The sequence below is a fragment of the Macrobrachium rosenbergii genome, chromosome 33 (genome assembly GCF_040412425.1).
Source record: "Macrobrachium rosenbergii isolate ZJJX-2024 chromosome 33, ASM4041242v1, whole genome shotgun sequence".
In the NCBI taxonomy this organism is placed as follows: Eukaryota; Metazoa; Arthropoda; class Malacostraca; order Decapoda; family Palaemonidae; genus Macrobrachium; species Macrobrachium rosenbergii.
The window spans coordinates 8,727,501-8,742,500 of record NC_089773.1 but is presented as its reverse complement, the minus strand read 5'-3'; the positions used below and the strand labels follow the sequence as shown (position 1 = coordinate 8,742,500).

The 15,000-nt window shown below is 35.1% G+C and overlaps 1 protein-coding gene across 1 annotated transcript in view; it reads left to right on the top strand.

The window, feature by feature from the left end:
• The first annotated feature begins 3,222 nt into the window (after positions 1-3,222).
• The window catches only part of LOC136855888 (cell adhesion molecule 3-like), a 140,451-nt gene continuing 128,673 nt past the window's right edge, over positions 3,223-15,000 (top strand). The window contains exon 1 of the mRNA XM_067133332.1: positions 3,223-3,568. Within this exon, the coding sequence (XP_066989433.1) occupies positions 3,520-3,568 (49 nt within the window). The 5' untranslated portion in view covers positions 3,223-3,519. The remainder of the gene's footprint in view (positions 3,569-15,000) is intronic.

Below are 15,000 nucleotides of genomic sequence, written 5' to 3'. Positions count from 1 at the left end.
TAAAGAGAGAGAGAGAGAGAGAGAGAGAGAGAGAGAGAGAGAGAGAGAGAGAGAGAGAGAGAGAGAGAGAAGAGAAGCCACATTTATAGGAGATGGTTTAAGTTTAGGCTTAAAAGAAAATCAAACTGAAAATACTATAAAAAAAAGTTTTCAAGGTGCAAAGTGAGGGTACAGACAGGTTCCAAGTATGGTCGAACCATGGACCTTGCAAATGAGATCCAATGCTCACTTACTGAGTTCTGTCATCCGTACTTATATATATATATATATATATATATATATATATATATATATATATATATATATATATATATATATATATATATATAGCCTGAGGACTTGTTATAAGCGTATTAGATCTCAATTGCAAGGCTAAAAGGTTCGATCCCAATCTAACCCCCACAAGTTGACCCAACTGCAAATAAGTGTCACCATCACCCAAGCGTCATAATAAAGACACATAGTTTGAAATCAAACCATTGAAACAAATTCATACAATCACAAACACACACACACAAACGGATAACAAACAAATAAACCAAAAATACTCCAAAAAGATACATACTTCTCACATACACACACAAACAAGCTTTCAGCGGTAAACACAGACCAGACTCACAAAATAAATTCACACAAACACACACACACACAAACGTGCAACAAACCAAGCAGACCAAGCTTCTCCCAAAAAGACACACGATTTTCACGAACACATACAAACAAGCCCTCAGCAACAAACAGACCAAACATACCCAGAACTACGCAATCTTCCAACCAGCAACAAACACAAACAAAACAGACCCTAAGAAAACACATAGTTTTACAAACACACAAACAAGCTTCCAGCAACAAACACACGCGAAAAAAATCCCAAAAAAATAGATACACATTCATACAACCATAAACACACACAAACAAGCGCGCAACAAACCAAGCGCATCAAACATCCCCCCAAAAAAGACAGTTTCACAAACACGCACAAACAGGCTCTCAGCCAGTGGTGAATAATTCGCACACGCCATCAAGCCCATCACTAAACATTCAGCGCTGGGCCATCGGGTGCAACACAGAGCTCCATATAAATGTTTAAGTGATCAGTAATGCTCACAATCCATTTACCACCCCGCCCCGGTAATCGAGGTGGGGTGGGACTGGGGTAAGGGGGAGGGGAGAGAGAGAGAGAGAGGGGGGGGGGACCCAGAGGGATGGACGGATACGGATAAGTGGGGTAGAGAGATACGTATATGCGGGGTATAAATGCGGATAAGAGACGTAAAGATAAAGAGATCTTCTCTGGTCGTGCATGTCTCTCTCTCTCTCTCTCTAGAAAGGATGAAAGTGAAATATTTCCTGAGCCTGTAATTCCCGATTATATATATATATATATATATATATATATATATATATATATATATATATATATATATATATATATATATATATATATATGTATACACATATACAGGAAGTTGGGACATCTGGAACGCAGGAGTTTCAGCAGGAATCGTTAACAATTAAACAGCTTGTGCCCCCATTAAATGGTCAGACCTCTTCCACAGTTTTGTTTATGGTGTAGCTGACGTCCTCCCTTCCAAAAGGGGTGAACGTCACTCAGTTTTTAACTCCAATGAGATAGGTACTGATTTAAGCATTCTTCATTTTTTATTTTTATTTTTTTTTATTTAGACTATTTAAGATCTTTGTGAGTTATTTTTATAGCTGTTGTTGTTACTGAGTTTGGTTTTAATTTGTATATTTTGTATATTTTACAGCTTTGAAGATGAGACTTAACGTCTCGAAAATTTGGAAAATAAATGTATAATGCTATGCTGGACATATATATATATATGTATATATATATATATATATATATATATATATATATATATATATATATATATATATATATATATATATATATATGTATATATATTAAAAGGACCTCATTCAAACTGGATGGTATCAAATGGAGTATTTATTCAGAAAAAGTTACAAGCTTTCTTGGACGAACAGTCCACATTATCAAGGTCCTTTTAGTAATTCTACTAATGCACAGAACAATTGTGTAATTGATAAAGTTTATATATATATATATATATATATATATATATATATACATATATGTATATACACACACACACACACTAGCTGAACAACCAGGCGCTACCCGGGAAAACTTTGAGTGATAGTCTACGTGTAGGGGAGGGAAAAGGGAAAGGGGAGGGGGGGGGAGGGGAGAGTGAAGGGGAGGGGAAGAGGAGGGGAGGAAGAAGAAAGAAAGAGAAGGAATTGTGTTGATGGCCCCACTGACAGTTCTACTTTTATCCAGTTATTACTGTGATGACTGTCCCTTTTATCCAGGTATTAATATGCCGTCTGTTCCCTTTATCCAGGTATTACTGTGGTGACTGTTCCTTTTTTCCAGGTACTACTGTAGTGACTGTCCCTTTTATCCAGATATTTTTTGTGGTGACTGTCCCTTTTATCCATGGATTACAGTGGTGCCTGTCCCCTTTATCCAGGTATTACTGTGGTGACTGAAAGCATTTTCAATAATATATTTCTATGGTCCCGAGTACATGAAATGAGGTATGATAAACACGTAGAGTTTATTTACCACATAGGATGGGGGAAGGGGAAGGGGAAGGGGTACGGCTTTGAAACCTGTCCTATTATCCACGTTGGGTCAAATGATGGCCATGTAGCAAAATTTTGTCTAGATCGGTCAAGAGGTTCAGGATTTCTTAGGCGCGCAAAGTTACAAACATACAAAGATTCACTTTTATATACAAGATATATATATATATATATATATATATATATATATATATATATATATATATAATCAGGCTATTTCTTAATATATTTTCATATATGTTACCGAAGGGGAATTTTTAGTTGATAATAAGTTCATTAAGTTAGGAATCAGGAACACTAACAAACGGTCATTCCTGATTCCTCGTCCGTCGCTGGTTCGATCCCATGGACATTATCAACTAAAATTCCTTCGGTAACATATATGAAAATATATTATTTCCGAGGTAGAGTGAATTGATATTAAAGGACGTTTGTAGCTTTCTGATTGTATATGAATCACGGTGATGTGATAAATAGTCATATATATATATATATATATATATATATATATATATATATATATATATATATATATATATATATATATGTGTGTGTGTGTGTGTGTGTGTGTGTGTGTGTAAAAGGAAATTACTGATCTATGTAAAGTTTTGTATACATTTTCTGTCTTCTTATGTACATTTAATAATAATAATAATAATAATAATAATAATAATAATAATAATAATAATAATAATTAGCTCTTTTTGTCTTTCCAGAGTCTGTAAGGCCTAGTATAGCTTAAGACCGGTGAGATAACGAAAATAAATAAAAGTGAAGCCGTGGAAAAAAAAAAAGTGTTACTGGTGTGAGGTGTTGGTGTAGAAAAAAAAATAATAAAAAAAAATTGTGATCAGTATTAAACGTGGATATTACGCCATCGCCATGCCTGGTCGGTACCGAATCTCTCTCCTGGGTCTACTTGTGGTTTCTGGTGAGTACACTTGCTATGGATTCTCTTCAGTAGTTACGTAAATTCCTCAATGCAGTTTTGGTAAATATGTCAATACATTTTTAGTGGGGTTCGTTCTATGAATAAATAATGTTTTCTCATAGGATTTGGGGATTGTCGTGAGGATATGATATATTTTAAATGGGCTTCCTATGTACCGTACTTATTCATATTTTTTTTCTGGTTAAATTCAGGGCGTGGAAGGGAATAGCATTTCTTAGTGTAAACAGTTGAAAGTTTGTGACTTTTTTCATTAAAGAAAACGTGGAAAGAATGCTACAATATTCAAACACATTTTAAACATGTATATATCTACATATGTAAGTATAAATGTCTTTAATTTTTAATAACAATAATCCCTAAAACTGTAGAAAATACGAACCATTTACTGCCTCGTATTCCTCAGAAATTAGATCGAGAACAAGGGTGTCTATACAATGGAAATAAATAACTCCAATAGTCTGCTTAAAGAATTCCGTATCAAGTTACGAAACCATGAATTAAGTTACGGCTGTAAAGAACTTACAGTGCAAAATATTACGAGCATGACAAATCAGAAAACATAAAATAAATGGTTCTGCCATTTAGCAGAATTTGCATTTGATGAATACGTGTAATATGCATTCCTATCAAGAAAATTACCAAAAACGTTCAGTGTTTATCAAAATGACCTCGTTCAGAATAATAATTGGACAAAAATATATTTTGGAACTGAAATATTTCAATTTCAAAGCACCCAGGTAGCGAAATTTTATGAGTAAAAAATTTTTTTAAATGAATGATGAAAGAAAATATAATTGTGAAAAATGAGAAAAATCTTCCTTTGTTCATATCGTATCCTTCAACAATATTTTGAACACAAAAGCACAAACACATTTCAAGTGGAACTATTCCAAAATAGGCTGCACTCTTTGTAGGCCTATAGCGCCCATGCACAAAAGTTCTCGAACTAATTTGAAGATGAAGTCTGAGAGATTTCTCGTCAGTGTAAAATGTAATTAGGAAAATTGTCTCAGAATTTGTAAATTTAAGTCACCTTTTTCTGTATAACAGCTCACCAAAATATAATATATTGTAGGCCCATCTGAAATATTCTTATACAGCTTTTAGCCACACGTCAGACATCCAAAAATGAATAACTTTAAGAATACTTTGTCAACTCAAAACCAAATGAGGCCACCCAACCACAAACTTTTGAGATACACTGTTATTAAAGTCTATTCCCTACCCTCCCAAAAATAAATTTGAAGAAAGGATGAAAAGATATTCCAAACATATTCTTCATGTTACAAATAAATAGGTTACATGGAAATTATTCACACCCAGAACTAATTCAGGATTCAATCAACAATTTATTGGAAATAATTCTTCCCTTTTTTCTCATACCTTTCCACCAAATAAATACAAAAACTATATCTGGACTTCCCTTGGCCCTCAGTATACCCCTGTACTTAATATGAAAACGATCTACGCATTTTTGACATACCTATAAACGAATTTACACCACCTCCCTACAAAAAAAAAAAAAAACTACCTGGACCTAAATTGTCCCTTAAGAAACCCCTTTGCAAAATCTCACAGCTTTACACAGACTGTTAACATGCCTATAAATCAAGTGGACCTTCCTTGGCCCCCTTAATATACCTTTCTACAAAATCTCACAGCCCTCTACACACTGTAAAAATACCTTGAAACCAATTCTACGAAAACAAAACCAGTCAAAGAGAAAGTGACAAGTAGGTGACCACCTCACGGCCGCAGGACCTAATCAAACTTTTATGTTTGTACAACAAATCTAAAGTAATATTACGCTCGTGTGAATTATATATATTGCTGCAGACACTGGGGACTGTTTGCATAGCTAGGTATGTCAATAAGTGTAACAACTGGTCGCCATTAAGATTGATAATGGCGATTGTGAACGCTGTCTTTGTCTCTAAAGACTGGGAAAATATATTATTATTATTATTATTATTATTATTATTATTATTATTATTATTATTATTATTATTATTATTATTATTATTATTATTATTATTATTATATAAGCACCGACCTAACTTTTAACTCTATTGCTCGAATAAAACGGTAAAATGTAAAATTATAAACGATATTATATGTACAGCACCTGAAAAATAATAATAATAATAATAATAATAATAATAATAATAATAATAATAATAATAATAATAATAATAATGTGTGTATGTATGTATACATAAATACATACGTGAATATGTAATATTTACTTACAAAATTATATGGATACATATCTCTCTCTCTTTACACACACACATATCTATATATACATACAGAGAGAGAGAGAGAGAGAGAGAGAGAGAGAGAGAGAGAGAGAGAGAGAGAGAGAGAGAGAGAGAGAGATTTTCCTACTATTTCTCTTGGTCACATTGCCACTAATTTTCAAGAGCTACTTTATCATATGAGGTAAGCAACTCAATGTTTACATAAAACAGCTGATACCATCTAATTCTCCTATCGACCACCAGAGGCGCGATAATCGGAGGTCCAGTAATACAGGACACAGGTAAAATGAAAATTACATTAAACGACAGTTAATTAAGTTTCATTTCCCCCTACAAAATTCACTTTTTAATAAAGAGAAGTGTTAATAACAATAAATACTTTAATCGGGAATTATTTTAGCAGGTTAATAACCTCATATAAGGTTTAAATGGCTTCGAAATCAGACGGGAGAAGATTATAGCGCATTATGAAACCCATCGTGATCAAATTCCCGTTTTACTTGACACAAATGAATGCGTTGTCAATAATGAGCACCAATATAGTATAACTAAACAATAAATTGCTTTTCGATGGGCAAATGATCAAGCTAAAATTATTTTCAACAAAAATTTCGCATTAGAATGGCGCTAAATCACAAGATAAAATTTAGAGTGAATAGGGAACAACCATTTTATATGTTACTAAAAGCTGAGAATTAAGATTCTTTTAGTTTTCTGTAAAAGGAAAATATTGAGATGGGTTTGTCTGTCCGTCCGCACTTCTTCTGTCTATCCTCATATCTCAAAAACTACTGAGGCTAGAGGGCTGCAAATTGGTATGTTGATCATTCACCTTCCAATCACCAAACATACCAAATTACAGCCCTTTAGCCTCAGTAGTTTTTATTTTATTTGCAGTTAAAGTTAGCCATGATCGTGTTTCTGGCAACGCTATGGGACAGGTCACCAGGCTGAAAGTTTCATGGGCCGCGGCTCATACAGCATTATACTCTGTACAGGAAACTCGATTGTCGGCGCATATTTTACTTGTTTGTATTCTCATGTAATAAATCCTATAAAAATCCTGATAGGATTTCAAATAAAGGATTTTTTTTATCCTTGGGCAGATTAACTATTCGAATATTTTTTTTATATAATCACAATGTTTCACTGTTCTTTCAAAACCTTTGCATAATATCTGATGCGGTTTTTTTTCTTTAAACATAAATATGTTGGGATTAGAAAATCTGTAAATAAACCCTTAAAAAACCAAACCAAAACTTGTGAACTAAAAACCTAAACCATAAAAAAACCGCAAAAATGGAATAAATATAAAAAACAGAATGTCACAAAAAAACGAGAGATATTGACACAAAAAAAGTTATAATAAAAGATACAAAACTGATCACTAAACGTCATCAGCTCTAGACATTCTAGGAAATATCTAGACTTAATATATCTAGAAAATCTAGAAAATATCTAGAATAAAAATATTTAGACATTCTAGAAAATATTTAGACTAAAAATATCTAGAAAGTCTAGAAAATATCTAGATTATCTAAAAAATACACATACTATCTAGGAAATGCCTAATCTAGCAAATATCTAGACAATCTAGAAAATGTCATGATTATCTAGACAATATCTACACGATCTAGAAAATATCTAGACTATCTGAAAAAATGTCTAGACTAAAAAGTCTTGACAATCTAGAAAATACATAGACTAATGAATATCTAGACCACCTAGAAACTATCTAGACAATCTAGAAAATATTTAGGAAAATTAATCTAGACAAAAAAAGATTTCTGTGTTGTGGTATAAAATGTATTTTGGCTGCTTTTAGCTGTAACTAAGAGAGAGAGAGAGAGAGAGAGAGAGAGAGAGAGAGAGAGAGACTTATAATCTCCATCATCATATCCTGGCAACCCACCATTACGAAATCGGCACACCGCTGAACGGTAGACTGCCACATCGGGATAATGAAACCTTCAGTTGATTTTTTTCAAGGACTTCATATTTTTTCTATTAATCCTACGACTCGAGATGACAAATCCTACAAAACTTCGTCGATTAATGAACGGATAAACCCATAAATCCGCCGCTGAAATCCGGCGTTAATCCTTTCATTCTATTTGTACGGCCCAATTCGGGGTAACCAATTTCGAAGGTCTGACTTAACGAAGCTTGCTAAAGCGTTCCGCGTCGTTTGAGACTCGCCTCCCGAACTGTTGCTGTGTTTGTGCGTGTGTTTGTGTATGTTTTTGCGTGCGTTTGTGTATGTTTGTGCGTGTGTTTGTGCATATTTGTGCGTGCGTTTGTGCGAGTTTGCGTATGTATGTACGTGTGTAGCGGTATGCTGTGTATATTTGTGCTTGTGTATGTTTGTGCGTGTTTGTGCATGTTTGTGTATGTTTGTACGTGTATTTGTGGGCGTGTTTGTACGTGTGTTCAAGAGCATTTTTGTGTAATTGTGTGTGTTTGTGAACGTGTTTGTGTATATTTTTGTTTGTTCATGTGTATGTGTTTGTTCATGTGTATTTGTGTGTATTAGTGCATTTCTGTTTCTGAATGTTTTAGCGTTCGTACATGTTTGGATGTGCGTTTGTGTGTTTGTATTTGTGTTTGTGAGTGTGTGTAAAAGCTAGCCAGCATCAGAAAGATTTTTCAATTACCTGATGATGCTTATGGATTTTAACACGAAACTAAACCACGGAATAATTTTGGGCAAATTTTTTACTGGTCCACCCCCTGGTCCCCCACCCCCCAACCCCCCATAAAAAATTAAAACCTAAACAAACAATTTTTAAGTATGAAAGATAATTCTGCATATTTTTTTTAATTAAGTGGAAATCGTTGATTGAAAAACTGACAACTTTCACCAGGTCAGGTCAGTATCTGGGCGGGTTCATAGGTCAAAAAGCCATGGATAACCACCAGAGGTGAGGGCCAGGTCAAACTCCTCTCCATTGAGGGCAGGTTGACCCTCCCGTCGGCCACTGAAGATATAATTATATATAAAAGCTTAAACCTTATCTGAAATTTCTTGACATCCCACAAATATCCACTCCACTCCTTCTCCAATACTCCCCCCCTCACCCCTCTCCCACTCATCACTCAGGGAGTTGGTAAATGAAGATGCTAACAGCGGCAGTAGAGAGAGAGAGAGAGAGAGAGAGAGAGAGAGAGTGTACCGCCAAATTGCTAAACTTTCCTCTCGTTCAAATAACTCACGAGTGGCTACTGACTTTTTTTCTTTGCTTGTTTTTTCTGTTTAAAGTTTTTTTTAGCTGATTTTCCTCTCTCTCTCTCTCTCTCTCTCTCTCTCTCTCTCTCTCTCTCTCTCTCTCTCTCTCTCTCTCTCTCTACGTGGTACAGTACTCAGGCTAGAGATTGGCGGTCATAAGTTCAACCAGCTCACATTAGGTACCAGTTTCTGCTAGGGATGAGAATAAGGGCGTGGGGCAGGCGGTCTCACCCCTAAAATGGTTTTCTGAGTATATCAAGTGCTCTCAGTACATCTCTCTCTCTCTTTCTCTCTCTCTCTCTCTCTGTCAATCTTTCTATCTGTTTTTTTGCTCTCTCGCTCTCTCTTTCTCTCTCTCTCTCTCTCTCTCTCTCTCTCTCTCTCTCTCTCTCTCTCTGTCCATCTTTCTATTTGTCTTTTGCTCTCTCTCTCTCTCTCTCTCTCTCTCTCTCTCTCTCTCTCTCTCTCTCTCTCTCTCTCTCCCATCTCTAAATCTGTCAATCTATGTGTCTGTCTGTCTGTCTGTCTGTCTCTCTCTCTCTCTCTCTCTCTCTCTCTCTCTCTCTCTCTCTCTCTCTCTCTCTCTCTCTCTCTCTCCCCTACCGCACCAAACCCCCCATGCCTCTCATCTCTGCCAGGCCGCAAGCATAAATCATGGCAGAATTGCATTGCAAAGAGCCGAATCGCTGACGCTGAACAGAACCGGACCAGAATTATTGTGGTCAGAAGGAAATCTGCAAAAAATCTAAATAATTTGATTTGTATATGTGATGAGCTGTGTGCCCAAAACGGCCTCCGAAATGTGGTGGTGGCCCACTTCTCACCCATCACCTACCTCCCACCCACCCACCACAGGCCCTGATGAAAAAAGGACGTGGCCCAGTTTTACCTTAGTGGGGAGTGTCTTGATGTATTCATTTTAGGTGTTTGCTTTGGGTTGAAATATCTGTTCATCTCTTTTCTGTCCATCTATAAATCTATCTGTCGATCTATCTATCTATCTATCTATATGTATGTATGTTCTATCTATCTACAGTCAGTGTATGTATATATATTTCAAATATACACACATACATACACACATACATATATATTTATGTATATATAATTATGTAAATACATTTCCCTTGTGTGTTAAATATTCCTTTATCTCTCTCTCTCTCTCTCTCTCTCTCTCTCTCTCTCTCTCTCTCTCTCTCTCTCTCTCTCTCTCTCTCTTCTCTCCCTTTATATATATATATATATATATATATATATATATATATATATATATATATATATATATATATATATATAAATATACATATATTTTATATATATACTTCTTATGGGGTAACACCAGTTGTATCAGAAACCTTATCTCTCTCTCTCTCTCTCTCTCTCTCTCTCTCTCTCTCTCTCTCTCTCTCTCTCTCTCTCTCTCCGCAGTCAAACAAACCAGCCACCAACCACCAACATGTTTGTGTCTCTCTCCAAGACACTAGAGCTTTACAAACCCTCTTAATCCTATCAATCAACAAAGCGACACACACACATTGTCATCACTTATAAGTGTGTACCCGTTAAAGTAATCCATTATGCCAAGTAAATAAGAAGAGAGAGAGAGAGAGAGAGAGAGAGAGAGAGAGAGAGAGAGAGAGAGAGAGAATAATTTAGGAGGGAAAGAGCGGGGCTGGGAGGGGGGGCGGGAAGGAGAGTGGGTTCTTCTTGTAAGAAAAGATTTTAAATTGGGTCGTAAAAGAAACATATACCAAACAAGGTTATCAAATTCTGTCGTGGAATGAGCAGCTTAACTGGGTGTTTTATGCAGGTATTACGCGCGTGCGCGAGCGCTCGCTAGTGTACATGTATGCGTGGATATGTTATGGGCCTGACATATGCACACACACACACACACACATACACACACAGAGGCATAAACTATCTTTTAGTTTTTCAGCAAATCTCATAAAGGATGTTTTTGGCCCAGCAGAAATTAGTAATCCATTTTGGCCCTACAATAATTCTTGCAATAGACAAAAACATTATGAATATATATTTTGGACAGAAACTAATAAACAAAGAAAAAATCTGACAATGATTAATATAATATTCGCCCTACGCCCTACAAACAAACAAAAAAAAAACCTTCAAGGGGCCCTACACCCCAAAAAAAAGATTACTAATGACCAAACGGAGACACGTAGACACAGATGAACGGCGAAGAATAGATAATCAGTATTCTCCAGGAAAACGTAAACAAAGAAAAAACAATGCAAACAAAGAAAGCTTAAAAAAAACAAGAATTCCTCCTCTCTGCCATCTACAATCTTCATCTGCGTATTCCGATGCTGTAAAGATGTCTGCTGCCGCAAATGGAATATAAACAATGGCTCCCTCCAGACGCCGCCACCGCCACCGCCGCCGCCCACGAAACTCGCCCACACAAAAACTATATACCACGCCCACGATGGCACACACGCGGGCGCTGAAGATGCCATTTCGGGGCGTGAGTGGGTAGGTGGGTGAAGGGGAAGGGGAGAGAGAGAGAGAGAGAGAGAGAGAGAGAGAGAGAGAGAGAGAGAGAGAGAGAGAGAGAGAGAGAGAGAGTTTTTTCACTGCTTTCATAATTATCAGCAAATCAAACTAATCTTAAATGCCAAGAGAATTAATAACATGCAGGAAAAAAAGCCACTTGTACTTTCGATGAGAGAGAGAGAGAGAGAGAGAGAGAGAGAGAGAGAGAGAGAGAGAGAGAGGGCACGGGTTTACTTACATCTGTGGGTCGTCCTAGACACAAATGCTTATCTTGCCCAGGCCCGAATAACGAACAATAAAAAAAAGGGTTTTAAGTGCTGTCTTGAACTCGCAGCTTGGATGGAACAAGTTCGACTCCTGATTCAGAGATTAGGTCTAATTCTCTCGTTTAAATGTCAGTTATACTTTTAATATATATCACTTTAAAAAGTGAATAAAAATAAATAAATAATTATATATAATGTATACATAATTATAATCACTTTGACGCATGACTCATACATCTAACAGCGACATTCGGAAAAGCTGAAGAATTTTTTTTAAATCCTGACCGGTTTCGGCTTTATTGCTAAGCCATTTTCAGCAGCATGTGAGAATGGCTTACCAATAAAACCGAAACCGGTGGGGGTTTAAAATCTTTTTCATTTTTCCCTATGTGGATGTTTATATATATATATATATATATATATATATATATATATATATATATATATATAGAGAGAGAGAGAGAGAGAGAGAGAGAGAGAGAGAGAGAGAGACAGAGAGAGACAGAGAGAGAGAGAGAACACCATATAAGGTAGAAACTCTTGCATATATTTAAAAGATGCCGTAAGTCCCCCCATATCTCATGTAAGCGTTGTTCCCAGCACATCTTGTTTACTTACAATTAATACTGAGTCTCTCTCTCTCTCTCTCTCTCTCTCTCTCTCTCTCTCTCTCTCTCTCTCTCTCTCCACACAGCGACAGAATGTCCGTTTAATATTCTTCCCAAAAAATAAAAAAATAAATGTTTTAGATAAACATTTTAGATAAACATTGTCACAGAGAAGTGGGTTCCAGCAATACGCTTGATGAATATTTTTTCAGAAGTACACAGAAGCAAAATTTAATAAATAAAAGTGAAATGTATTTTATTGAATTATTTCCGCGAGAGTTTGAATAATTCAGAATAAGAAATACGAGAAAAAATAAAGTATCATTTACGGAATTATAGCACAGAGAATATAATATTTACACACTGAATTGAATACAAATGTTAAGTTTTGTATGAAAATGTAACAGTTAAGTTTTGTACGAAAATGTAAGAGAAAGATTAATAAACAGCAAAGGAAAGAAATTAAAACAGCAGTGAAGTATTGTAGTCCCTCGAATCATAAAGTTATGAAAATGTGATAGAAAGATTAAAGAACAATAATATTGTTGCATATCGGATTGTGTCTAAGTGATTTTTTTGCTTTTAAATAAAATCAAGCAAAATGAAAATCAGAATAATATTCTAATGACATTTCACGCGTATGAAGTATTACAATAAAATACAGAAAAAGACGTAATCACAATAATTATCTCTTGTTAGAAATAAAATATTCTTTCGTGCCTGAATCAGATGAAATATTCATTAAAAATAATAAAAAAAAATGCAAAACCTAAGTGATAAATTAACGAATATATAAAAAAAGGATTACAAAAGATAACCTACGAAGTTAATTATAAAAAAATAATTAAATAAATATACGAAAAGTTTCTATAGGTGGAAAAAAATTTAAAAAAAAAACTAATATTTGTACAATTAAATTTTAAACTAAACAAGTAAAAAATGCGCCCAAGTTTCTTCGGCGCAATCGAGTTTTCTGTACAGACGCTACAGCGTATAATCAAGGCCACCGAAATAGATCTATCTTTCGGTGGTCTCGGTGTTGTATGAGCCACGGCCCATGAAACTTTAACCCACGGTCCGGTGGTGGCCTATCTTATATCGTTTCCAGAAACACGATCATGGCTAATTTGAACCTTAAATGAAATAAAAACTACTGAGGCTAGAGGGCTGCAATTTGGTATGTTTGATGACTGGAGGGTGGATGATCAACATAGCAATTTGCAGCCCTCTAGCCTCAGTAGTTTTTAAGATCTGAGGGCGGACAGAAAAAGTGCGGAGAGAAATAAGTGCGGACAGAATAAAGTGCGGACGGACAGACAAAGCCGGCACAATAGTTTACTTTTAGAGAAAACTAAAAGTAAACTAATTGTATTTAGCTGCTTAATCTCCAAGATTTATTTATGTCAGTCCTTGTATTTTTAAAGTTGGAAATTATCAACTGACAAATATTATATATATATATATATATATATATATATATATATATATATATATATATATATATATATATATATATATATATATATATATAATATAAAAACAACATATAGAGAATAGAACTATTCGTCTTAAAGTCTATTGATAGATTCCAATTTTCTATAAAATACTGTTGAAATGAAATCAGGACAAGGGAAACATTTCTTTTTATTATTATTATTATTATTATTATTATTATTATTATTATTATTATTATTATTATTATTATTATTATTATTATTATTATTATCACTATTTCTCCTTTTCCCCTTACCCAAAAACTCCTAAGGTCGTTGGAACAAAGGAGGTTAGTTCAAGTGCTTCTGGAAGAAAGAAGAAAAAGGAAATGAAGTAAAGACTGAGAGTAATGAAAGAGCTGAGCAGACCCATTTGTTTCGGGTGACACTCTCTCTCTCTCTCTCTCTCTCTCTCTCTCTCTCTCTTTCAAAGCAAGGGGACCCTTGGTACGTGGAGGAGAAAAAATGGAAAGATCCAGACACTTGAGAAGTGATACTTCGTTGCGGAAGAAATTGGTTCCTCGCCAGCCAGGTTTAAAAAAAAAAAAAAAAAAACAAAGGTTTTCTGGTCTATTATGTACCTGATAGTTAGTCGACTTGTGTGACCTCAGGGCTTACAAGGGGATTGGTATCTCATTCCCCAAAACTGAAAATTAATACGTAAAATTTCAATACAAAAGTATATGCATAAATGGTGCTTTTGGGATGAAAAATAGTAAAGAATTACTTGTCTAGATTGATCCAAATTAGGCCTCTATATACAATTAGTCGATCATTGTGGTGCCTGCCAAGACTTAAAAGGAGCTTGCTGACGCATTCTCCCCAAAATTGATCATAATTACTTACGTCCAGAAGTAAGTATATGGAAAAGGGTCCTTTTAGGATAGAACAAAAATAAAGAATTGCTTGATAAAATTTCACCAAATTAGGCATTTATATTAGATGGGGTTTGGTGTCTATGTCCTATATGATATTAAATCCTTTATCCAACATATTTCGCCTCCTAATTAGGCTCCAGCCTCCAACACCAAACTCTCCCC